This window comes from Pogonomyrmex barbatus, unplaced genomic scaffold (assembly GCF_055798465.1).
Source record: "Pogonomyrmex barbatus isolate J1 unplaced genomic scaffold, ASM5579846v1 scaffold1, whole genome shotgun sequence".
NCBI classification, from domain to species: domain Eukaryota; kingdom Metazoa; phylum Arthropoda; class Insecta; order Hymenoptera; family Formicidae; genus Pogonomyrmex; species Pogonomyrmex barbatus.
This window is the reverse complement of record NW_028297098.1, coordinates 26,865,418-26,890,988: the sequence shown is the minus strand read 5'-3', so window position 1 is coordinate 26,890,988 and position 25,571 is coordinate 26,865,418. Positions and strand designations below refer to the sequence as shown.

General features: G+C 37.4%; 1 protein-coding gene across 21 annotated transcripts in view; it reads left to right on the top strand.

The window, feature by feature from the left end:
- RyR (Ryanodine receptor) overlaps nt 1-25,571 on the top strand; it is a 36,209-nt gene that overhangs the window by 8,594 nt on the left and 2,044 nt on the right. For 2 of the 21 annotated variants that reach the window (XM_089075163.1, XM_089075138.1), the window contains 52 exons: nt 411-488; nt 568-643; nt 916-1,028; nt 1,120-1,319; nt 1,467-1,649; nt 1,754-1,925; nt 2,087-2,256; nt 2,407-2,531; nt 2,590-2,960; nt 3,074-3,405; nt 3,590-4,698; nt 4,985-5,193; nt 6,252-6,351; nt 7,893-8,091; nt 8,164-8,537; nt 8,698-8,920; nt 8,989-9,018; nt 9,177-9,303; nt 9,471-9,766; nt 9,843-10,376; nt 10,501-10,733; nt 10,927-11,029; nt 11,089-11,259; nt 11,471-11,586; nt 11,667-12,212; nt 12,303-13,121; nt 13,208-13,362; nt 13,819-14,002; nt 14,397-14,417; nt 14,498-14,775; nt 14,941-15,161; nt 15,406-15,496; nt 15,605-15,921; nt 16,055-16,358; nt 16,426-16,579; nt 16,706-17,500; nt 17,597-18,615; nt 18,684-19,055; nt 19,310-19,422; nt 19,948-20,041; nt 20,116-20,355; nt 20,483-20,503; nt 20,768-20,788; nt 20,994-21,405; nt 21,472-21,876; nt 21,949-22,165; nt 22,261-23,116; nt 23,199-23,395; nt 24,323-24,569; nt 24,694-24,975; nt 25,136-25,422; nt 25,496-25,556. In XM_089075163.1, the coding sequence (XP_088931289.1) occupies nt 411-488; nt 568-643; nt 916-1,028; nt 1,120-1,319; nt 1,467-1,649; nt 1,754-1,925; nt 2,087-2,256; nt 2,407-2,531; nt 2,590-2,960; nt 3,074-3,405; nt 3,590-4,698; nt 4,985-5,193; nt 6,252-6,351; nt 7,893-8,091; nt 8,164-8,537; nt 8,698-8,920; nt 8,989-9,018; nt 9,177-9,303; nt 9,471-9,766; nt 9,843-10,376; nt 10,501-10,733; nt 10,927-11,029; nt 11,089-11,259; nt 11,471-11,586; nt 11,667-12,212; nt 12,303-13,121; nt 13,208-13,362; nt 13,819-14,002; nt 14,397-14,417; nt 14,498-14,775; nt 14,941-15,161; nt 15,406-15,496; nt 15,605-15,921; nt 16,055-16,358; nt 16,426-16,579; nt 16,706-17,500; nt 17,597-18,615; nt 18,684-19,055; nt 19,310-19,422; nt 19,948-20,041; nt 20,116-20,355; nt 20,483-20,503; nt 20,768-20,788; nt 20,994-21,405; nt 21,472-21,876; nt 21,949-22,165; nt 22,261-23,116; nt 23,199-23,395; nt 24,323-24,569; nt 24,694-24,975; nt 25,136-25,422; nt 25,496-25,556 (14,373 nt within the window). Of the gene's footprint in view, nt 1-410; nt 489-567; nt 644-915; nt 1,029-1,119; nt 1,320-1,466; nt 1,650-1,753; nt 1,926-2,086; nt 2,257-2,406; nt 2,532-2,589; nt 2,961-3,073; nt 3,406-3,589; nt 4,699-4,984; nt 5,194-5,673; nt 5,774-6,251; nt 6,352-7,892; nt 8,092-8,163; nt 8,538-8,697; nt 8,921-8,988; nt 9,019-9,176; nt 9,304-9,470; nt 9,767-9,842; nt 10,377-10,500; nt 10,734-10,926; nt 11,030-11,088; nt 11,260-11,470; nt 11,587-11,666; nt 12,213-12,302; nt 13,122-13,207; nt 13,363-13,818; nt 14,003-14,396; nt 14,418-14,497; nt 14,776-14,940; nt 15,162-15,405; nt 15,497-15,604; nt 15,922-16,054; nt 16,359-16,425; nt 16,580-16,705; nt 17,501-17,596; nt 18,616-18,683; nt 19,056-19,309; nt 19,423-19,748; nt 19,859-19,947; nt 20,042-20,115; nt 20,356-20,482; nt 20,504-20,767; nt 20,789-20,993; nt 21,406-21,471; nt 21,877-21,948; nt 22,166-22,260; nt 23,117-23,198; nt 23,396-24,322; nt 24,570-24,693; nt 24,976-25,135; nt 25,423-25,495; nt 25,557-25,571 lie in introns of those variants that run through there. The other 19 variants (XM_089075148.1, XM_089075131.1, XM_025219595.2 and 16 more) reach the window with 15 other exon arrangements.

Below are 25,571 nucleotides of genomic sequence, written 5' to 3'. Positions count from 1 at the left end.
AATCTCCTGTAATTTTTTTTATATTTCAAGATGTTAGTTCACCCATCGATCGATTAAGCGATCACGTCTGAAAACATTACACTGAAAATTACAGTTAACATTAATAAACTAATAAACATATTGATTGACTAACAACAACTTTTGTTTGGCCGCCTAACATATTAATCGTCTATATTAAACGTGCATTTACCTGTATTTTCGATTCACGCCTCGTAAGCTTCGCATCGTAGCTTGATATAATACCAGCATTTATGGCCTTCTCTTATCTTATTCTACGCTTGTAGAAGTTGTCTAAGAAATTATGTTATTTTGCGAACTATTAAAAAATCTCGTATGATGTATACGTAGAAAGGAATACCATCGAGCACGAGGGGTTGCAAGGGCTTTGACCAATCCTTTGATGCTTCCAGGGAAAGGGCACCGGGTCAGGGCACAGGACCTTGTTATATGGTAACGCCATATTATTGCGACATCTAAATAGCGACATGGTAAATTACTCTTTATAATAACGCCGTTATGCCACATTAATTTTTTATGGTTACGTAAATCTGTGATCTTGTGCCACAGTACCTGGCATGTCTGTCCACAAGTTCGTCGAACGATAAGCTAGCCTTCGATGTCGGTCTACAGCAGCACTCTCATGGTTGGTGCAACTACGCCATTACGCTTCAATTCTCGGCAAATTCTTTTACCGCGAAGTTACTTCTCTTTATATTCCGATACTAATGTACTGCTTTATTAAAAACGTCTATAACCATTTCTTGAGATTATAACTTTCATGGGATTATAATTTTCACTAGAAATTGAAATAAAATTGGTGTCTAAAGTTGCTGAGCTGGTAAACTTTTCATAGGTCAATCATGAACGAAACTTCGTAATTCTCTCGGAATTTTTAAAAGAATTTTATTCTCGTAGGTGAGGCGTGCTGGTGGACCGTGCACCCCGCCTCCAAACAGAGATCCGAAGGTGAGAAAGTACGCGTGGGTGACGATCTTATTTTGGTGTCTGTCGCCACCGAACGATATCTAGTAAGTGAGACGTGTTGCCGAAAATAATAATATTTTAAATTAAATTAAATAATTCATACCAAGTGAAAAAATTTCATTTCTCCTGTTCTAGCACACGACGAAAGAAAATGACCTATCGGTGGTGAACGCATCTTTCCACGTGACGCATTGGTCGGTGCAACCGTATGGTACCGGTATCAGTAGAATGAAATACGTCGGCTACGTCTTCGGCGGCGACGTGTTGAGGTTCTTCCACGGCGGTGACGAGTGCTTGACGATACCGTCGACATGGAGTCCAACACCCAGTCAAAAGTGAGCTTTTTTGCATGTATCGCGTATACACACAATCCTTTTACAATTATAAGAGCGGCGTAAAATTAAAAAAAAAAAAATTATCTTGAAAATAAGAGAGAGGTTAGAAATAATCGTTTTACAGATATTTTGTTCATCGTTTTACAGCCTAGTAATCTACGAGGGCGGAAGTGTAATGAGCCAAGCGAGATCATTATGGAGATTAGAGCTCGCCAGGACGAAATGGGCGGGCGGCTTCATCAACTGGTTGCATCCAATGAGGATCAGACACTTGACCACCGGACGTTATCTCGGCGTAAAGGAGAACAACGAGCTCTATCTGGTCGATAGGTTAATATTTATTTTTAGAAAAGTTCAAGGGTCACGGCGATTCTTAGAGACTCATGATAATGTTTCGTAAATCCGGAATTATCTTTTTTTTTTTTTTCTCGAAGAAATGAGGCGACGATCGAAACCTCGACGTTCTGGTTACGGCAGGAGAAGGACGATCAGAAGATTATTCTTGAGGATAAGGATCTGGAAGTCATCGGACTACCGATTATCAAATACGGTGATTCTACCGTTATTATGCAACATGCCACCACGTGCCTCTGGGTGTCTTATAAAGTAAATAAACAGATATACTTTTTTCGAAATAATAAAATATAAAATAAAAAACATAATTTTAATTTACTTTTTCGACTAGAATAAAATATATTTAAATAATTAAGCTAGGTCGGAGTAAAAGTTGCGGGTAAAAATTCTTGATACTGCTATTTTTTTTTTAGTCATATGAGACGAAAAAGAAAGGCGTCGGAAAAGTTGAAGAAAAACAGGCGGTATTGCATGAAGAGGGTAAGATGGACGATGGTTTAGATTTCTCCAGATCTCAGGAAGAGGAATCTCGCACTGCCCGAGTCATCAGAAAGTGCAGTAGCTTGTTTACTCAGTTTATCACGTAAGTTTTTGTAATGAAAGATATTTTTAGAATATAAAAAAAGACGAAAAGAAATCATACACTATATATAGAAGTATATGACAGATAAAAAAAGTATGAATAGAGAAAAAACAGGATAGAAGCTTGCTAAAAATATCAAATACGTTTTAGAGGCCTAGAAATGCTGCAGGTGAATAGAAGAGCGTCAATGTTTTTTCAAAATGTGAATCTGAACGAGATGGTAATGTGTCTTGAAGATTTGATCAATTACTTTGCTCAACCTGAGGACGATATGGGTAAGAGCTTTATCTCTTACACACTTCTTCAGACTATGTCAACGATGAATTTTTTCAGAACATGAAGAAAAGCAGAACAAATTCCGAGCTCTCAGGAATCGTCAAGATTTGTTCCAAGAGGAGGGCATATTGAATCTCATTCTTGAAGCTATTGACAAAATTAATGTAATTACTTCGCAAGGATTTCTCGTTGCTCTTTCTGGCGACGAGAGTGGCCAGGCCTGGGATCAGATATCTGGATATCTCTATCAATTGCTGGCAGCTATTATCAAAGGAAATCACACCAACTGTGCACAGTTTGCCAACAGTAATCGTCTCAATTGGTTATTCAGCCGATTGGGTTCACAAGCTTCCAGCGAGGGAACTGGAATGTTGGATGTACTTCACTGCGTTCTGATTGATTCGCCAGAAGCTTTGAATATGATGAGGGTATCTCCATTTTTTACAATATTTTCTTGGCGAATGATAATATTTCTATAAAACTATTATAGAAGAAGTTAAATTCATAATAAAGGTTCATATAGAATAAATTGATTTTTTAGGATGAGCATATAAAGGTAATTATCTCTCTGCTAGAGAAACATGGCAGGGATCCGAAAGTTCTGGACGTTTTATGTTCACTGTGTGTTGGTAACGGCGTCGCAGTGCGATCTTCGCAAAATAACATTTGCGACTTTCTGTTGCCTGGAAAAAATTTGCTCCTTCAAACACAGTTAGTGGATCATGTAGCGAGTGTCAGGCCAAATATATTTGTTGGGAGAGTAGAAGGATCGGCTCTTTATCAGAAATGGTACTTCGAAGTGACAGTAGATCATATTGAACAAACAACTCACATGATGCCGCATTTGAGAATCGGATGGGCAAACACCGCTGGGTAAATTATTAAGATTACATTTTCTAAATCTGCATTTATATTTAGAGTGTTAAAATCAATAAAAAAAATGTTTAAATTGTAATTTCTTGAAATATTAATTACATTCATTTAATTAAATTTTAAGATTTTATATAATGGAAAGATAACGTGAATACAAAAAAACTTATATTTTTTTCATAAATAGCTATATGCCGTATCCTGGTGGTGGAGAGAAATGGGGTGGAAACGGCGTCGGTGATGACTTGTATTCATTCGGATTCGATGGCGCTTATCTATGGACCGGTGGCAGGAAGACACAAGTTGTTCAAAACGTCACTGAGCCTTACATACGAAAAAGCGAGGTGATCGGTTGCGCTTTGGACCTGACAGTGCCGGTGATAACGTTCACTTTTAATGGGACTCGCATCATGGGTTCTTTTCGAAACTTCAATCTGGACGGCATGTTTTTTCCTGTTATCAGCTGCTCATCCAAACTCTCCTGCAGATTTCTATTGGGCGGTGATCATGGCCGATTGAAATTCCAACCACCGGAAGAGTTTTCGCCGCTAGTGGAAAGTCTGCTGCCACAACAGATTCTATCACTGGATCCGTGTTTTTATTTTGGCAACATGAATAAAGTCGTCTTGGCAGGTCCATGGCTAGTCGAGGACGATACCGCCTTCGTTCCGGCTCCGGTCGATACTTCCATGGTCAACTTGCCCGCCTACGTCGAACAGATCAGAGATAAACTAGCAGAAAACATCCATGAGATGTGGGCAATGAACAAGATCGAAGCAGGTTGGATCTATGGCGAGGTCAGAGATGATCTCAGGAAGATTCATCCCTGCATAGTTCAATTCGAACGATTGCCAGCCGCAGAAAAGCGTTACGATACTCAGTTGGCCATACAGACTTTGAAGACTATCCTGGCTCTAGGCTACTACATCACCATGGACAAACCACCGTCCAGAATAAAAACTTTGAGACTACCGAATGAACCGTTTCTACAAAGCAGTGGATATAAACCGGCGCCGCTTGATCTGTCTGCAATTACATTAACCCCCAAGATGGAGGAGCTCGTTGATCAACTCGCGGAAAATACGCACAATCTCTGGGCAAAAGAAAGAATCAGCCAAGGATGGACATATGGATTAAACGAAGATTCGGAGATGAGAAGAAGTCCTCACTTGGTACCGTATCCGAAGGTTGACGAAGCTATCAAAAAAGCAAATCGAGATACGGCCAGCGAAACTGTCAGGACCCTGTTGGTTTACGGATACATGCTTGATCCACCCACTGGAGAACAGCACGAAGGTGAAATTACTTTTAATTTTGATTAATTCTTATACTCATTCGTTTTTAAAAATGTCGTTTCTTTAACATAATATTGCTTTATTTCTAAGTATATAATATTAATTATTATTTCTAGAATAAACAGTAACACAATTGACAATTTCTATTCTTATAAATTTTAATTTGTATTTGTCAATAAAGTAGAGTTGAGTTAAATTAAAATATTATAATTTTTTTATTCTTTTTTTTACATTTTTTTTGAACTATCGATCATATTAATAATGTATCCATATTTCCATGTTTGTAGCATTACTTTTGGAGGCCAGTAGGTTACGACAATTATCCTTCAGGACTTACAGGGTGGAGAAACATTATGCAGTCAACAGCGGAAAATGGTATTTCGAATTCGAAGTTCTCACAGCCGGACCTATGCGAGTCGGTTGGGCAAAAGCTGATTGCATGCCAGGAAGTATGCTGGGCAGTGATGAAAATACTTGGGCATTTGATGGTTACAACGTAAGTATCGATATCGATTCTCTTTTCGTAATTTAACGATTAAGTCGAAGACAGAACGAAATTTGTTGAAACGGTTTTCTCAATCGTTAAAACGATAATTTAATCATTTTTCAAATAAAACATATCATTTTAAATTTTAAATTGAATAAATGTAATAAATAGATAAAAGACAGAAATTAATTATTTTTGTTGTGTAGATTAAATTTAAAGATAATGCTGTGCCTTTTGTCAAAAGAGTTATTTATTATCGTATCGATTATTTCGCAATTTGAATTATTGTAGCTACAAAGGGTAAGAACTTCTACTACTAGTCTTTAGAGTATACTTCATGTATATTTGATTTGCAAAATATCAACTAGAAGTATGTAATCTATACACGGTAGCCTTTGTGTGAGACGAGACGAATGCGATATTAATATAAACGGTTCTCGTACGCAATCTGTAAAATATGAATAATCCATAAAAACATGAACATGTCAGGTGACTAAAGTGCACGCTGGCACCCACGAGTCATTTGGTCACAAATATCAAGTGGGCGACATAGTTGGATGTTTCATTGACGTGGCAGACCGAACGATCAGTAAGAGTCCCATTTCCCAAATTAGCCAATCTTAGAGGCCCCATTATACGTCTACATATTATTTCTTTTCCTGAGTTTTCTCTCTTCCTGAGTTTCGTCACTACTATTGTCTTTGTCTCGCTCTATATGTTTCTTTTCATGTTGACTTTGGTTTTATATCTTTGCATCCTTGTCTCAAGACAAATGAAATCGCTGGTGAAATTTCAATTCGGCGATCGGTGTGGCTTAATTTCTTTATATGATATCGGGGGAGAGGGAAAAACCGCGTAATTTCCTCGCGATATCTTAACTGTGCACTATGCCGAAACTTTAATCTCGTACGAACTTACACGGTATCAAGACGTGTATCAATAGCGACAAAAATATATAAAGCATCCCAGACTCACCGCGAGCAAATATAGAGGATTTCGATTTGCCGGTCTGTCCCGGTCTCCATGATCGAAAGTAAGCTTGAACTGGTGAACATTTTATTTTAAAGGAGGAAAAAGTATACTCGGGCACGGCCGAAACGTTCGGCAAACAATGGCAGGTCGGAGACGTTGTCGGTGTTTTCCTGGATCTAATTGACCGAACGATTAGTAAGACGGAATTTTTAAGCGAACGCTTCAGCTGCCATTTTTCAAGCTATACACATATAATTTCTGTGGTGATAGATTACTGGATACAGACATTGTAATTTTTAACACGACCTCATCGCTCTCCACAGTTATTCGCGTTAGATAGTTTAATATTAATAGATAAACAAATATTATATAAAAAGATATCATAAAAGATATAAAAATGAAAAAATTAACTAAATGATTGTTCGTACAAAATTAAAATATTTTAATCACGTTTACACGACTGAAATAATTTGTTACCTAAATGAATGTCGAGCAAAATTTTCGCGTTGCACACAGGAAAGAGTTGTTCCGCTTAAACTTTCATGATGAAAAAAACTTTGCAGCAATGCAAAGTTGCTTGGATAAAAAGAGTGATCATGCATTTCTTGCACAAAAAATATTTCATTTCGTCATGCCGTCATCTTAACATTTCTTTCTTGATGTTAACTACAAAACCAGAAGCAATCCTGGTTTTTCATCATCATCATTAATAATATCATACTCTCAAGTGACAAAAATCATATGTTTGCCCAATGTCTTCTCCGGTATCCAGTACTCTATTCAGTGTCTATACTGTCAGCGACAACAGTGCTTCCATAATTCATATTTACTAATCACTAACACTCGGATGACCCCAGATATATTGATCATATCACGTGCATTGTGAAACAGCAACCCCGGAACAATACAATCGTTGTACGAACACAAAACGTGTGAAATCTTTTGAGAAACATCGCGGCGCGATTCATCTTTCTAAACTGTCAAAGTAATATAAATAAAATATTATGACTCTCTCAAATAAATTGATATATATTTATCGTTCAACAATTATTATTTATTTTTTTACTTCGATTATTTATCTATATTTTACTTTTTTTTAATCGTGAAATTTACTATCTTAGTGCATCGTCCGTGTGTAATAATATTACACGTATTTGATTTTCATTACACCGCCTTCAAATAACGCTGCTTGCATGTATACTCTGTTTAAATTTGTGTTAATGTGGGTTGTATAAATAAAAAATAAAGCAAATGCTTTACTCTTAAACTTAAAGTAAATATTTTAAAATGTTTTTATCCATATTTTTTTCTTAAAGCAATAAACGGAAGCAAAAGATTTTGTTTATACAGCCTATTTTAGCACCTGCTTTGCTGTAATTATATTTGCAATGTATTTTGAATTAGTCATTAAAAAAATCTTATTAAAGTTTCTAATACAATTATTTCTTTATGCGGAGAAATTGTAAGCTTGTGTTTTATGTATATGTTACGTATAATTTTATTTACGAATAATTTTAATGATTACTTAAAATTTAGTTAGATTTTTTATTTCTCTCATTTCTTTCTTTTTTGATAAGCCAAGATGAATGTTTCTGGTAGTTAAAATTTTAGAATAAAAGATGTTATTCGTTACTCATTATAATCTACTCAATTACATTTTCTTGTTCACTGTTCGTTTTAACTTTTTATAAAGAACAATCCAAGCACATCGCAATATAAATTTGCGAATTATATAGGTTTCTCCTTGAATGGAGAACTACTGATGGATGCTCTCGGCGGAGAAACTTCTTTCGCTGATGTGCAAGGTGATTCTTTTGTGCCTGCCTTCACTCTCGGTGTTGGTCAAAAGGCAAGATTAACATTTGGCCAAGATGTAAACACCCTGAAATTTTTCACCACTTGCGGTCTGCAAGAAGGCTACGAGCCATTTTGTGTGTAAGTAATTTCAATTTCTTTATTAAAGAAATGATAAGCGAGTAATCAATATTGTTAATCCTCGTATCGCAGGAACATGAACCGTCTAGTTACATATTGGTACACGAAAGATCAACCCATTTTCGAGAACACCGACGACATGGCTGACACGCGAATCGATGTGGTCAGGATACCAGCTGGTTCCGACACACCGCCCTGCTTGAAAATCTCCCATAACACGTTCGAAACTATGGAGAAAGCTAATTGGGAATTTCTAAGATTATCATTACCGGTGATTTGCCAATCCAGCTTCATCACGGAAGGCGAGAAATTGCGGAGATGGCAAGAAATTAAAATGCGACAGAACAGACTTCTAGCCGAGCAAGTTGAACAAGGACAACAGGCTGCACCGTCGGCGCATCTGGAACAGATTATGAAATCTGGCTTCAGTATGAGTGATATCAAAGGTAACAATATAAAAGATATTTTTTAAAATTTATATTCAAGATATAAATTATGACAAAATATTTAATTGTTTATGAATTGTAATTTTAAAAATATTTTATAATGGCATTCAATTTGTTAATAATATTGCAATATCTAATAATGTTATAATAATTCAAATAGGCTTGCAACGAAATTATTCGGAAGATGCGGCTGAGGCGGACGAGATGATGAAAGAATCACCGCTTCCTATGCAAAGAGGTAAACCTGCCAGACCGCCCAGAAAAGGTTCACTTTACGGATCACGTTTGGACAACGCGATTAGTGAAGCCGAGATGAATGGATATGTCGAGATGAATGGTGATATAAAGGATGACAAGAAAAAACGCGGTCGCTCGCCTTTCCGGTAAATATTAATCACCTCTAATGAATGTTGCAAAAGACAAGTTGACTTTAGTCCTTTGACTTTGTTAGCAAGCTTAGTAAAGAGATGGAGGATGTTCCGTAAGTTTCTAAAGCTTCTTTTCCGTAAAGTATAACTGAAATTCAATGTTTGATTTAATAGTTTAATAATTATATAAATGATTATAGATTTTACTCTATTTTTTATTATATATAAGATTTTTTTTATATATTACTTCATAGATTTATTGCATGTGCAGGTTCTTTTCGCGCAAAGCGAAATCACCGGACGCAAAGTCAAAAACGCCTGAACCACAAGTTCGTTCGGATATTTCGGATAAGAGTATGAGCAAAAGTATCAAAGTTCCTCAAGTTCGTGTTTCTACTGTGAGTATATATTGCAATATTAATAAACAATGTATCCGTTTAAAAATAATTAAAAATGTTTTCTATAAAAACGAATTCCATGAAAATTTAAGAATTTCATATATTCGACAGACATTTTATGACTTTTGAGAACTTTATATGATGATGTAAAAAATTTTTATTTTCAGACGGACTTGAAAGTCGTGCCACCGCAAATTCCAGAACGTAACGTTCCTAAAGCGATGTCCGTTTTAACCGGAAGTGGCGTCGAAGCGATCGGGAACGAAATCTTTGATGCAGAATGCATGAAATTAATGAACGAGTATTTCTACGGCGTTAGAATATTTCCTGGTCAAGATCCAACTCATGTTTATGTGGGTTGGGTTACTTCGCAGTATCACTTGCACACAAAGGATTTCAATTTATCCCGCGTGAGAAAAGCCTCTGTTGCCATCGTAGATGATTACGAACGTCTCGTGGAACAGTACGTTTCGATACTTATTCATCACAGAAAATTTTTAAAGAGATTCTCAATTAAAAACGATATTATAACATTGCAGAGTCGATAGACAAAGTTGCTATATGGTTCGAGCGGACGAACTGTACAATGAAGTCACTCAGGATGCATCGGGCAAGGGTGCATCCCAGGGTATGTTCGTCGGATGCTTTGTCGACACAGCCACAGGCTGGGTGTCCTTCACCTGCGAAGGGAAAGAGACGAGCCACAAATTCAAAATGGAACCGGATACGAAGCTGTTTCCAGCGATCTTTGTCGAGGCCACCAGTAAAGAGATCTTGCAGATCGAACTCGGCAGAACCTCGACGACACTTCCGCTCTCAGCAGCCGTGCTGCAGAATTCCGAACGACACGTGATACCGCAATTTCCGCCCAGATTAAAGGTGCAATGCCTAAAGCCGCATCAATGGGCCAGAGTGCCGAATCAATCTCTTCAGGTACATGCCTTGAAGCTATCCGACATCAGAGGCTGGTCGATGCTATGCGAGGATGCTATATCGATGCTGGCTCTTCATATACCCGAGGAAGACAGGTGCATCGACATTCTGGAACTCATCGAAATGGACAAGCTGCTCAGGTAAGACGCTGACGAGAAATCTGCAATAAAAAAAAAAAAAAACTTTTTCTTTTGTATTCAAACTTTTCTCATTTATATTGAAAATTAAAATAAATAATTAAAATAATTTACTTCTTCTATGTAGTTTCCACGCGCATACGTTGACCCTGTACGCAGCTCTGTGCTACCAATCGAATTATCGTGCGGCACACGCTCTGTGCCAACATGTTGACCAGAAGCAATTGTTATACGCGATACGAGCCGAGTATATGTCCGGGCCCCTGCGACAAGGATTTTACGACTTACTTATCGCCCTACATCTCGAGTCACACGCGACGACGATGGAAGTGTGCAAGAACGAATACATAATACCGCTCGGTAAGAACTTGATTTTTTAAAATCACGCGAAAATATGTCAATTGTTAAGATTATAAATTAAAACTGTTCAATATAGTGTTTAATTGTCTTGTATGTAATTTTTATATTTCTAAAAATATATATTATATCTTTCTTGATCTTCTTAATTAAAAACATTTAATTAAGAAATTTTTATTACCTGTCGATCACGTAGGTCAAGAGCTGAAGGACCTGTACGAGGACACCGAGATGAGACATAGTCTTAGATATTTGGAGACCGAGTCCATTCGGCCGCATATGAAAATGACAGATATCAGGTAAGTGAAACTTTTCCTCAAGTAGATGTGAGATCCCTTACTAATCAGTTGCCATCAAGGAATATTCCTTCTAGTGACCAAGCGATTGAGAACATTAAGAACCTATACAGCCCGCATTTTCTCCTCGACGTCGTGCGCGATTATGTGATGATGGCACTCAACGAGGCCGTCGAAGTGAATCAGGTGCACAACCGAGATCCGATCGGAGGCAGCAACGAGAATCTATTCCTGTATGTAAGATAATAAGTCTGGCCGCTGCTGCTGCTGCTGCAACTAATGTTCGTCAATGCTACCGGAGCAACGATAATCATCATATTTATCTAATTGAACAATGAACAGTTTTATTATCTCTTTTTTAAGCAGCATCTTTCACTTTCTCGCTTCTCGCTTACGTTTTATCTATTAATCGAATATGCGCTGATGCGATTTTGGAAATTACAGACCTCTCTTGAAGCTGGTAGATAGATTGCTACTAGTCGGCATGTTGAGAAACGAGGATGTATTTAAATTGCTCATCATGATAAATCCTGAAACTTGGGATCCGACCTTCGATAAAGGCAAGTCAATTAGAAAAGTGATTTATTAAGTATATTGATAAATAAGAAACATAATTTAATGAAATATTATAATATTGTAGAAGGAAAAGACGAGCACAAAAAGGGCTTATTGCACATGAAAATGGCCGAAGGAGCAAAATTACAAATGTGCTATTTACTTCATCATTTAAATGACATCCAGTTACGCCATCGTGTCGAGTCCATCATCGCCTTCGCTTCCGACTTTGTTGGAGAATTGCAGGCGGATCAATTGCGACGTTACATCGAAATTAAACAGTCGGATTTGCCGTCGGCTGTAGCTGCCAAAAAAACCAGAGAATTTAGATGTCCTCCGCGCGAGCAGATGAATGCTATTTTAAGCTTCAAAAATTTGGATTCCGAGGAAGATCCAGAGAATTGTCCCTGTGGCGAGGATCTCATTGTCAAAATGAACGAATTTCATAACGATTTGATGTCTTACGTATCCCTAACTGCTCTTCAGGAAGCTGCTAATGCCGCAAATGAACCGGCCGAGGAAATTCAGAAACCTGGTGCTATGAAACGCCTTTTCAATTTTATTAATGCTGTCAAGGAACTCGAAGAGGAAGCTAAACCTGAAGCCGAGCCTGAGAAAAAGACTCCGGAAGGTAAACTTTTTATCTATCTTATATCCACAATTGTAATAAATAGATATTAATATGTAAAATAATTATAATAAAATTTGATTTTGTCCACAGAGGTATTTCGCAAGGTGCTAATATCAACTATCGTAAGTTGGGCCGAGGAATCGCAAATCGAGACCCCGAAACTCGTGCGAGAGATGTTTAGCTTATTAGTCAGGCAATACGACACTGTCGGAGAATTGATTAGAGCTTTGGAGAAAACTTACGTCGTCAACAACAAGACGAAGGATGATGTCGCATTGATGTGGGTCGGTTTGAGCCAAATTCGTGCCTTGTTGCCAGTACAGATGTCTCAGGAGGAGGAGGCACTGGTTCGAGAGCGACTATGGAAGCTGGTGAACAATCATACTTTCTTCCAGCATCCTGATCTCATCAGAGTGCTGAGAATTCACGAGAATGTGATGGCTATCATGATGAATACGCTGGGAAGACGCGCTCAGGCGCAGTCTGACGCTCAAACTCAAGCCCAAGCGGCCGAGGGTGAGCCAGCATCGAAGGAGAAGGATACCTCTCATGAGATGGTCGTGGCTTGCTGCAGATTTCTGTGTTACTTTTGTCGTACATCTAGACAGAATCAAAAGGCTATGTTCGATCATTTCGACTTTTTGTTGGAGAACAGTAATATCTTATTGGCAAGACCGTCGCTGCGAGGATCGACGCCTTTGGACGTGGCATACTCGTCACTGATGGAGAACACCGAGTTAGCTTTGGCCTTGAGAGAACATTATTTAGAGAAAATCGCTATCTATCTATCACGATGCGGCTTACAGTCCAACTCGGAATTAGTGGAGAAGGGTTATCCAGATTTAGGCTGGGATCCTGTTGAGGGTGAACGCTATCTCGATTTCTTGAGATTTTGCGTGTGGGTGAATGGTAAATTTTACCTCTTTCAATCTGATTAATTTAACTTTTTTTTGTGCGTGAAAGAATAATGTTAAACATTGTGATTTTAATTACAGGTGAAAGCGTAGAGGAAAATGCCAACTTGGTAATCCGTCTACTAATCAGAAGACCAGAATGTTTAGGCCCGGCTCTTCGAGGCGAGGGAGAAGGTTTATTGCAAGCTATTATAGAAGCTAACAAGATGTCTGAACGCATTGCCGATAGACGAAAAGTAAGTTAATCTTTCATTTAATTAAGAAAATATAAGCGAAATATTTCGTAAGTACATTATTTTTGTTTTAGTTTGTTGTTTAAAAAAGCCCACATATTATTAATCTTATGATAGTTGAAAATAGTAGCGAACATAGATTCCCATTCTTTATATATTCTTGATAATTAATTCCCCTGATTTCCTTATTTCAAAAGTTTACTTGGTCCCTTTTTTATTTTTAATTCTTGGAATTCATACAATTTGAATGCGGTTTGATATGCTTTAGCATTACCAAAATCTCCTTAAAATTGATATAAACTTAACTCTTCGTAATCCTCGTGCGATGAAAGTTTCGAGGACAAATCAAAAGTTCGCTAAATGTGGCATAAAATATGACTATGCAACAATATTAAAATCCATAAGCAGAACTCTCCATAAGCATGTATCCGACCTTCCATTAATGCGATATCAACTTAGTATTTCGCACAGGTGCACGATGAGGCCGAGGGCACGGCTATGGTGATGCAATTTGAGCATCCACTTCCAGAATCAGATGACGACGAAGACTACATTGACACGGGCGCGGCGATATTAAATTTCTATTGTACTCTCGTGGATTTATTAGGTCGCTGTGCTCCGGATTCTTCCGTCATAGAGCAAGGTGAGAAAAAAAAAGGTCCAAAAGATTAAAAGTTCATCTTCATTAATACAAAATTCATAAAAATAATTATGAATCACTTTCGATGTTTCTAAATTCATTAATTTCGCGTATAATTATTTAATAAATAATTAATATTAAGTAATATTTAATAACAGATAATTTTCTTCCGAATGATTGGCACATAAAATAATTATTATCAATATCATATAATTTTCTTATAAAAATATAAGATTATAATTCTAAACAAAAAGTTAAATTTTCGAATCATTTCATATCTTGTACCATCATTGCATTTATTACCCGCTATATTCTTCGCAACATGAAGTCACTCAAGAAATTATATTATATGAATTATTTAATAACAATCGTTTATTTCTTTCTTAATGAGCAACAGAGGCTTCTACAAAATCCGTCGGTAATAAACGAAATTTTGCTTTGATAAAATCAGTATCGGCAACAAACGCCTGTATGCTTGAAGCCAAGCAATTATTTCAGGAAAGAACGAATCTCTTCGAGCCCGGGCAATCTTGAGATCGTTAGTACCCTTAGACGATCTTCAGGGTGTGTTGTCCTTGCGATTTACGCTACTCAATCCCGCCGCCGGCGAGGAACGACCGAAAAGCGACACGCCGTCTGGTTTGATACCAGGGCACAAGCAAAGCGTGGTGCTGTTTCTCGAACGCGTTTACGGCATCGAAACACAAGAATTATTTTATAAGTTACTGGAGGAAGCCTTTCTGCCAGACCTTCGCGCCGCTACCATGCTTGACAGAGTATGAATCATCTTGTATTCCATGTATCTCGCGTGTAACTATTTTTTTTAATGTTATTAATCGCAAATTAATTTTTTTATTAATTTAAAATAATAAAGGTGGTAAAAATTTGATTTTGCAAAGGAACAATTGAAAATCCATACAATTTAATCTAATTTCTTGCAGAACGACGGTTACGAATCCGATATGGCGCTCGCTATGAATCGTTACATAGGAAACAGTATTCTGCCGTTGCTAATTAAGCATTCCAAATTTTACAACGAGGCGGACAACTACGCGAGTTTACTCGATGCTACGTTACACACGGTCTATCGGCTGAGTAAGAATCGAATGCTGACGAAGGGCCAACGTGAAGCTGTCTCGGACTTTCTCGTCGCATTAACTAGGTAATAAGTGACGAATTTTTCGAACATAAACACACTGAATTATTTCAATTCTTTCACTTATTCCTGTTTTATTCCTGTTTTTTTAAGACAATAATATTATTTATTTATTTGTTAAATGTTTTACGAATTTCGATACAATTATTTAAACTAAGCTAAGATTAAAAATAATCAGTTTTTATATTATATAATACAATTTTTATGCAAGTTTTATTTTAGAAATTAACTCGAATTCCTCTTTTTGCAGTCAAATGCAGCCAAGCATGTTGCTGAAGTTGCTACGAAAGTTGACCGTTGATGTGTCTAAATTATCAGAGTATACTACCGTAGCTCTTAGAGTACGTTATTTGATTCGTTACTTGATTTATTTAAAATTAATAATTGCAGAAAAATCTTGTTTAAAAAAATTGTTTTACTATTACATAAATTATGTTTTATGTTATTAGTTGTTAACGCTGCATTACGATCGTTGCGCAAAATATTACGGCTCCACCGGCGGTCAAGGCGCTTACGGTGCTTCGAGCGACGAAGAAAAACGCCTTACCATGGTCCTCTTCAGCAATATATTTGATTCTCTATCTAAAATGGACTACGATCCAGAATTATTCGGAAAAGCGCTGCCTTGTCTGACAGCTATCGGTTGCGCTTTGCCGCCAGATTATTCTCTATCGAAAAATTACGACGACGAATGGTACGGAAGTAAATCGGCCTCGACTCAATCACCCGATGGTCCTTACAATCCACAACCAATCAATACCTCCAGGTATTAATAATTTTTATTACAAAAAAAATGTCAATTATTATCTGAATTATAAATAATATTTTAGTTTAACTTAATTAATTTTAAAATATAAGAAACTTAACTTGTAAATTTAAATATCCTATGTTTTTTTTAGCGTGGTACTCAATAATGATCTTAATCAAATTGTACAAAAATTCTCCGAGCATTATCACGATGCTTGGGCCAGCCGGAAGTTGGAGAATGGTTGGACTTACGGCGAACAATGGTCGGACGTGAATAAAACTCATCCGAGATTAAAACCATATAACATGTTAAGTGATTACGAACGAGAGCGATATAAAGAACCCGTTAGGGAGAGCTTAAAAGCTCTCTTGGCAATTGGTTGGAGTGTGGAACACGCGGAAGTCGATGTGCCGTCGACCAATCGCAGTTCCATGAGAAGGTCTTCCAAAAGCCAAGTAAGGAGTTATTTGTAAAATTCATTATGTCTGCAAAGACATCTACATATTTTTTTAAATATTTTAGGGCGATTCGGCGAATCCCTTTAATTATCATCCTCATCCGGTGGATATGACTAATCTGACATTAAGTAGAGAAATGCAGAACATGGCTGAACGTTTGGCAGACAACGCTCACGATATTTGGGCAAAGAAGAAGAAAGAAGAACTTATTACTTGCGGTTAGCATAAATTAAGAATTTTGATCTTTGATTGTTTATTCTCTTCGCGTTCTCTGCATTAAAATATAATTTATATATAATAATGAACAAATTTTCCATAATATGTTTCATAATTATTTTTTACAGGAGGTGGCATTCATCCTCAACTAGTACCCTACGATCTATTGACTGACAAGGAAAAACGAAAGGATCGAGAACGATCGCAGGAGTTCCTCAAATATTTGCAGTATCAAGGTTATAAACTTCACAAACCTAATCGCGGCGGAACAGAAACGGAAGTGGCTGGTGCCATAGCTGCGGTGGAATTAAGATTCGCTTATTCATTACTAGAGAAGTTGATAGCTTATTTAGACAAGGCGACCATCAACATGAAGCTTTTAAAGCCTTCTGATACGTTCAGTCGAAGAAACAGTTTCAAGACCTCGACAAGAGACATCAAGTTCTTCAGTAAAGTAGTTCTGCCGTTGATGGAGAAGTATTTCAGCACGCATAGAAATTACTTCATCGCTGTGGCTACCGCCACGAACAACGTTGGCGCAGCATCATTGAAAGAGAAAGAGATGGTGGCCGCGCTTTTCTGCAAATTAGCAAGTTTGCTCAGATCAAGACTTGCCGCCTTTGGCGCGGATGTGAGGATAACAGTTCGTTGTCTGCAAGTACTCGTAAAAGGCATAGATGCTAAAAGTCTGGTAAAGAACTGTCCGGAGTTTATCCGAACGTCCATGTTGACTTTCTTCAATAATACCGCCGATGATTTGGGTCACACGATCTTAAATCTCCAAGAAGGGAAATACAGTCATCTCAGAGGCACCCATTTGAAAACCTCCACGTCATTATCGTATATCAATAGTGTGGTTTTACCGGTGCTCACCGCGATGTTTGACCATCTTGCCGCGTGCGAGTATGGCAGCGACTTGTTACGTAAGTATTTCGAATATTAAAATTGAAAAGATTGAGAAAATTAATTAGAATAATTTCTGCATTAATTTAATTATATTTTGTCTTTGTTTTATTTAGTTGACGAAATTCAGGTAGCGTCGTATAAAATGTTGGCGTCTCTGTATACTCTCGGAATAGACGCTAGTTTGACGCATGATAGAAAGTACCTGAAGACCGAGATTGAGCGACACAAACCTAATCTGGGCTCCTGTCTGGGTGCCTTTTCGAGTTGCTTCCCGGTAGCCTTTTTAGAGCCTCATTTAAACAAGCATAATCAGTATTCTCTCCTAAATCGAATTGCGGATCATTCGCTGGAAGCTCAAGATATCATGACGAAGATGGAATCGAGTATGCCGACCTTGGAGACCATTCTTAGTGAAGTCGATCAGTTCGTCGAATCCGACAAGACATACAACGACGCTCCTCACATCGTCGACGTGATTCTACCTTTGCTTTGCTCCTATTTACCTTTCTGGTGGGCACAAGGGCCTGACAACGTGAATCCGACCGAAGGCACTTACGTCAGTATGGTCACTAGCGATCATCTGAATCAGTTGCTAAAAAACGTACTGAAGCTGATTAAGAAGAACATCGGTAACGAGAATGCACCGTGGATGACGCGCATTGCTGCCTACACTCAGCAAATCATTATCAATTCATCCGAGGAATTATTAAAGGATCCCTTTTTGCCACTCGCCGAACGCGTCAGGAAACGAACGGACACCATGTTCCACAAGGAAGAATCTCTTCGAGGTTTCATTAAGTCCTCGACTGAGGATACTTCGCAAGTCGAGGCGCAGATTCAGGAAGATTGGCAGCTACTGGTGCGTGACATCTACTCGTTCTATCCTCTGTTGATAAAATATGTCGATCTTCAGAGGAATCATTGGTTGAGGAATAATATTCCTGAGGCCGAGGATCTGTACAATCACGTAGCAGCTATATTTAACATCTGGTCCAAGTCACAGTATTTCTTGCGCGAAGAGCAGAATTTCATATCAGCAAACGAAATCGATAATATGGTGCTTATCATGCCTACTGCAACTAGAAGATCCACTACAGTGTCTGATGGCACCGCGCCTTCCGGAGGAGGCAAGGTTCGTATAGATTATTCAACTATTTTGATTTTATTTTGCTAATCAATACGCATTTCTTCGGCATTTAGAAAAAGAAGAAGCATCGTGACAAAAAGAGAGACAAAGACAAGGAAGTGCAGGCATCCTTGATGGTCGCTTGTCTGAAGCGTTTGCTACCTGTCGGCTTGAATCTGTTTGCTGGTCGCGAACAGGAGTTGGTGCAGCATTGCAAGGACAGGTTTCTGAAGAAGATGCCAGAATATGATATTTCGGAATTTGCCAAGACGCAATTGACATTACCGGACAAAATCGATCCTGCCGACGAAATGTCTTGGCAACATTACCTGTATTCTAAATTGGGTCAGAAGAAGGACGTGATGGAACCTGTGAAGGTTCAACAACTAGAAGATGTAGTTGCTAGGATCACCGATATGGCCAAAGTCTTATACGGCTTACACATGGTTAGTTAGAAAATTGTTCAATGTTGTCATAAACTTGTAATTTTCAAAATTATTCTAGAGAGAATCTGCGAAGTTCTGCAACTTTTTTCCTAATTTGCTATTGATATTAATGTTTATGTGATCACTGGAATTGAAAGTGCCATTGTCTTCTCTGGAGATCATTTCATCATTTCATCATCGTCATTTTTCTTTTCCTTTAAGTAACCGCGTCGAAGTGTTCATCATATTCATTCCGTACTTTTGTTCTCGAGTAGATAGATCATCCACAACAGCAGAGCAAGAGTCAGTACCGATCCGTGGTGTCGATCCAGCGTAAACGAGCGGTAATCGCTTGCTTCCGTCAAACTTCCCTACATTCCTTGCCCAGGTATCCTTTTTGTTATTTAGTTACGTTTTCGCTTTATTTGATCTTTAACCTTTCAGTTGTGATTTCACATGACATTATTAATTCTTTTAACATCATTGGAATCATTTTTATTTTAAGTTACATTGAACATTGCCGATGTATTTTGTTGATTTGCTATAGAATTTATTAGCTACTTTGCTGATTAATCAAAGAGAGAAATTATCAGGCGATAAAAATCAATTGATTTTGAGTGATCAATGTATATAGAAATAACTGCAACAATTAATAAAAGTAACTGATTGATAATTTAATAAATTTGCTTGCTGTTTACGTTTACATGCTAACAGGCGACAAAGCCACCGCCATCGCGAGATGGATGGAAACGTGTGTTGTGCGCTGCTAGAAAAAGAGCAGCGATTGCATGTTTGCGTAGTGAACCTCTGTATAAATTGAGAAGGTATGATTAACACAAATTAATCTTTGTTACATTGAAAACAATCCTTTTGAAAATAATTTTACCACAATTACGAAAACATATTCTTTTAGACATCGAGCGATAAATATTTTTGCACGAACGTATTATGAGCTATGGCTGCAAGATGAAAATGTGGGTCAAGAAGTTATGATCGAGGATCTTACGGTAATTATATAATCTATTGGCAACATTTTACATGAAATTAATAATCTAAATATTTGTCATATTTTTTCTTTTAGCAATCGTTTGAAGATGCTGAACTGAAAAAAATGGATAACGCTGAAGACGAAGGCAAGCCGGATCCATTGACGCAGTTAGTGACAACATTCTGTCGCGGTGCCATGACTGAACGATCAGGCGCTCTTCAAGAAGATCCACTTTACATGAGTTACGCTCAAATTATTTCCAAATCTTGCGGAGAAGAGGAAGAAGAAGGTGAAGAAGAAGGCGGTGAGGAAGAAGGTGGAGCTTCGATTCATGTAAGTATCCTCAATTGATAAGTTTTCATCTGCATATAGATGAGTGAAAAAAACGAATCCTTTAAAATCCTAAAATCTATCGTATCTATCGTATTAACGACTTCCCTATCTTTTTCTAACTTACTAGAAGCCGAGACATAAGTATACGGTAAGAACAAGTAGTTAGTGCGAGAATCCATCCGCTTAATGTATGCTCGCAGTCCAAAGTATCAATATATGTGTTTTCCGTATTGTGATACCCGGATCTATTAAATTGTGCATTGTTTAATTCTTTAAAATCAAAGCAATATGTATAATATCATTCATAAGCAAGCAAAACATCGTAGGCTATCGAGATTATCTTCCTCTCGTCCATCCATTACTAATTAATATAATTAAATTATGATTTTTTTTTCTTTACGTAATTCTCAAGAGGCCAATGCATAAACTAATGGTAAGATACTTATATTTGTACATGTACATGGTTTTTTAAAAGTATATTTCAAGTTTTTCAAATAATATAAATAAAAAGTTACACGAAATATTTGATTAGAAAATTTGATATGTAAATTATTATGTATTTAGCTTAAGCATAATATTATATTTATTAAATTTATATTTGATTTCATTATCATATAACGTTTTTATTACACCTGTAGGAGCAAGAAATGGAGAAGCAAAAACTCTTGTTTCATCAAACTCGTCTAGCAAATCGTGGCGTCGCGGAGATGGTTCTTCTACACATATCGGCGTGCAAAGGCGTTCCCAGCGAGATGGTAATGAAGACACTAGAGCTTGGAATTTCAATCCTGCGTGGCGGCAATATCGAAATTCAACGAGGAATGCTGAATCATCTGAAAGAGAAAAAGGACGTTGGTTTCTTCACGTCCATCGCTGGTCTAATGAATTCGTGCAGCGTGCTGGATCTGGACGCTTTCGAAAGAAATACAAAAGCTGAAGGTCTCGGTGTCGGTTCCGAGGGTGCAGCTGGCGAGAAGAATATGCACGACGCCGAATTCACTTGCGCCCTATTCCGCTTTATCCAACTCACCTGCGAGGGTCATAATCTCGGTAAGTATTACATTATTATTATTGAAGGATAGATTCAATTGAGTGACGTTATCGTATTCTCAACAGATTGGCAAAATTACCTCAGAACGCAGGCTGGTAACACGACGACGGTAAATGTGGTCATTTGCACTGTCGATTACTTACTACGATTACAAGAGTCGATTATGGATTTCTATTGGCATTACTCGAGTAAGGAACTAATCGACCCTGCCGGCAAAGCAAACTTCTTCAAGGCTATTGGCGTCGCCAGTCAAGTGTTTAACACTCTCACTGAAGTTATTCAAGGTCCATGCGCACAGAATCAACAAGCTTTAGCGCATTCCAGGTTGTGGGATGCAGTTGGAGGTTTTCTTTTCTTGTTCTCGCACATGCAAGACAAACTATCAAAGCACTCCAGTCAGGTGGATCTTCTGAAGGAATTGCTAAACTTACAAAAAGATATGATTACCATGATGCTTTCCATGCTTGAAGGTATACATCTAATTTAAATTTTATTCAAGAAAATGAATAGAATAATTAATAATTAGTTCGTGTGATTGAAAGGTAACGTCGTGAACGGGACGATTGGAAAACAGATGGTGGACACTTTGGTCGAGTCGGCTAGCAACGTAGAATTGATTTTGAAGTACTTTGACATGTTCTTGAAGTTGAAAGATCTTGTATCATCGCCAAGTTTCCTCGAAGTTGATGTTAATAATGACGGTTGGGTGTATCCTAAGGATTTCAAGGAAAAAATGGAGCAGCAAAAGAGCTACACCAAGTATTATAAAATATTACTATCGTTTATTTTCTGAAATAAAATTCTGCAAAAAATTTAAGAAAGATTTAAATTTTAATCTTCTAAAATGTTTTCAGCGAGGAGATTGAATTCCTACTGGCCTGTTGCGAGACGAATCACGACGGCAAGATCGATTATGTCGCTTTCATGGATCGTTTCCACGAACCAGCGAAGGAAATCGGTTTCAATCTAGCAGTATTGCTCACCAATCTGTCCGAACACATGCCTAATGAGCCGAGATTAGCCAGGTTCCTCGAGACAGCCGGCTCTGTTTTGAACTATTTCGAACCATTCTTGGGTAGGATCGAAATCCTCGGCGGCAACAAGAAGATCGAGCGCGTGTACTTCGAGATCAAAGAGTCAAACATCGAGCAATGGGAGAAGCCACAGATCAAAGAGTCGAAGAAAACCTATTTCTATAACACGGTAGTCGAGGCTGGCGACAAAGAGAAACTCGAAACCTTTATCAACTTTTGCGAAGATGCTATTTTTGAAATGCAACATGCGAGCGCGTTGATGACCGTCGAAGAGAGCGGTGGAATCGGTAAGGCGAGAGAATCTTCATACACATACATGACTGAAGATGACGAAGAGAGGAATAAAGATCCAATCAGGCGAAGTATTCAAGCCTTCAAGGACGGTATTTATTTCTTCTTCTACATGTTCTCACCGACCAACATCAAGAACAAGATCGCTGAGATGCAACAGATGACAATACCTGAGCTTTTCATCGGCTTCTTTAAAATGATCTTCTATGCCTTCTATTATTCTGGCTTTGGCATCGGCTGCGTGATCAAATATTTCATGAGGCTTCTATTGACCCTAATGAGAGGACCACATCTGGACGAGCCCGTTGTTGTCAAGGAAGAGGAAGAAAAACCGTCGAGACATTTACCCGCTTTACCGCCTACGCCGGATGAGTCGAATTTACAAGTAAAAATTTTCTCGATAAATTATATTAAGCATTTAGTATAGCATTAAGAAATATACTTAAAAAAATCGGATATATATATAGGTACAAGCCTTTGGAATGGATATAACAAAAGAAGAAGGAGGACAGATAAAGATAGCACCACACGAATCAAGTACTTCTACGCCACAATCCAGTATTGAAGAAACGGGCGAGAGTACACCTGACGAAGGTACTGGCGAGGAAGGAGTGAGAGCTGAAGGAGAGAGCGAGCAGCCCGTCACTTTAGCTGATTTGCTCGGGTTAGTGACAAATATAATAAACTTTATATAAATATATTTATCTATTAACATACAAGAGATAATTAATTAATTTATAAAATTAACTTATACTACCGTAATCATTTTTCCGTAATTGTTTTTAACATAGTTTTGTTAATTATTTTGTTAATTATTCTTTCCTCAATTCATAATTTGAAACGAAAAAGATTCGTTTTTGTCGCATATCGATATGTCAATCTTTCGAGAAGTTATAGCGTTTCGCGGTAAGTCCGAAAATCCGGCGCGCGCGCATTATTCATGACAAGCGCGACGTGTATGTATGAGTTACGCGCGTGTGACACTTACGATACTACGTTACTATACTACTACGATCAGCTGATCAGCTGACCAAGAGTAATCACTCGTCACGTGCTGCGCTATGTGAATAATCGAGTCGGCGCTTAAATTAAAATCAATGATGTGATATAACTATTAATATTTTTTCACAAAAAGTTGCAGTGGTATGCCCAGTCTTGTTTAAAATTCTAGAGCTTCTAATGATTGTAGAATTATATCTCTAATTGGATTGCATAAATTGATTACAGGGATAAAATTAATTTGCCACGAGACAAAAACACTATTTTATAAAATAAAACTATGTTTAAATCGTGGTTTAAAAAGATTATAATGAATTAAAATAAATTGCATTAAAAATGCACGGTTTTCTATTTATAATAATGTTTAATAATAATTTTATAAAGCGTAGTGTTTTATTTTTATTAAAAAAAAATTAAAATTTTTGATTTTATAGCATATCGTAAATTCAATTTAAATAACTGTCAGTAATAGATTATTTGTATGATCTATTATTGACAGTTATTTAAATTGTATAATTCCTTTTTTGTTAAATATTATATTATATTTGTATTTTGTTAAATACTTTATTATAATATCTATTTCTATATCTAGTGGAGAACAAGCCAGAGCGCAAGCTGCCGCAGCAGCAGAAGCAGCAGCTGCTCAACAAGCAGCTATGGCAGCAGTTGAAGCTGAAGCAAAACAAGAAACCTCGGTCGAACCTTCCACAGGATCGAGCATTGATCTGTCCGAATACAGCCATCGTATAGTATCCTTCTTGGCCAGGAATTTCTACAATCTGAAATATGTTGCGCTGGTTCTCGCCTTCTGTATCAACTTTATGCTGCTGTTCTATAAGGTTTATGACTTCACAATAATTTTACTTGTGTATAATAAAATATATAAATCTAAGGTTCTATAAATTCATGTTTATGTGTTATAATAAATATATTTTTTTCTTACATATCTTAACTTTAATCTAGGTCTCATCTTTGGCTGACGATTCGGACGAGGAAGGCAGTGGACGAATGGCGGATTTGTTATCGGAACTATCAGGCGAAGGAACATCGGGTTTAGCAGGTAGTGGCATGGAAATAGGTGGTAGCGGTAGTGGTGAAGATAGTTCGGAAGAAGAAGATGACGAGGCTCAAGAATTCGTGGAAGTGGCCGAAGATTATTATTATATGGCTCACGTTATGAGGCTATTGGCTCTTCTTCATTCTATCGTTTCGCTCGCTATGCTAGTCGCGTATTATCATCTAAAGGTACTTGAAACAATATTGATAAGTACACAACTATTTAATATAAATGATTAAAATCTTTAGATTTTCTTCAATAATGTTCTCTAATAACAAATTTTGATAAATTTGATAGATAAATAACAGTTATCGTATTTTAGAAATTATAGAATATTTATCTACTTAGGTACCATTGGCCATCTTTAAAAGAGAGAAGGAAATTGCCCGACGAGTAGAATTTGATGGATTATACATAGCTGAAACACCGGAAGAAGACGATATTAAGGCACATTGGGACAAAATGGTGATATCAGCAAAGACTTTCCCCGTAAATTATTGGGATAAGTTCGTCAAAAAGAAGGTCCGGCAAAAATACAGCGAAACATATGACTTTGATTACATCAGCAATTTGCTCGGAATGGAAAAGACCTCTTTCAGCAAGCAAGAAGAAGAAGGATCTGGCTTGATACATTTGTAAGCAAACGTAATGATAATATCTAGATCTTTTTGTAAGATTTTTTTAATGTAAAAAAATAATCTTTTCTAGCATTGTAAATATCGACTGGAGATATCAAATATGGAAAGCTGGTGTCACCATCACGGATAATGTAAGTTTTTCTCAA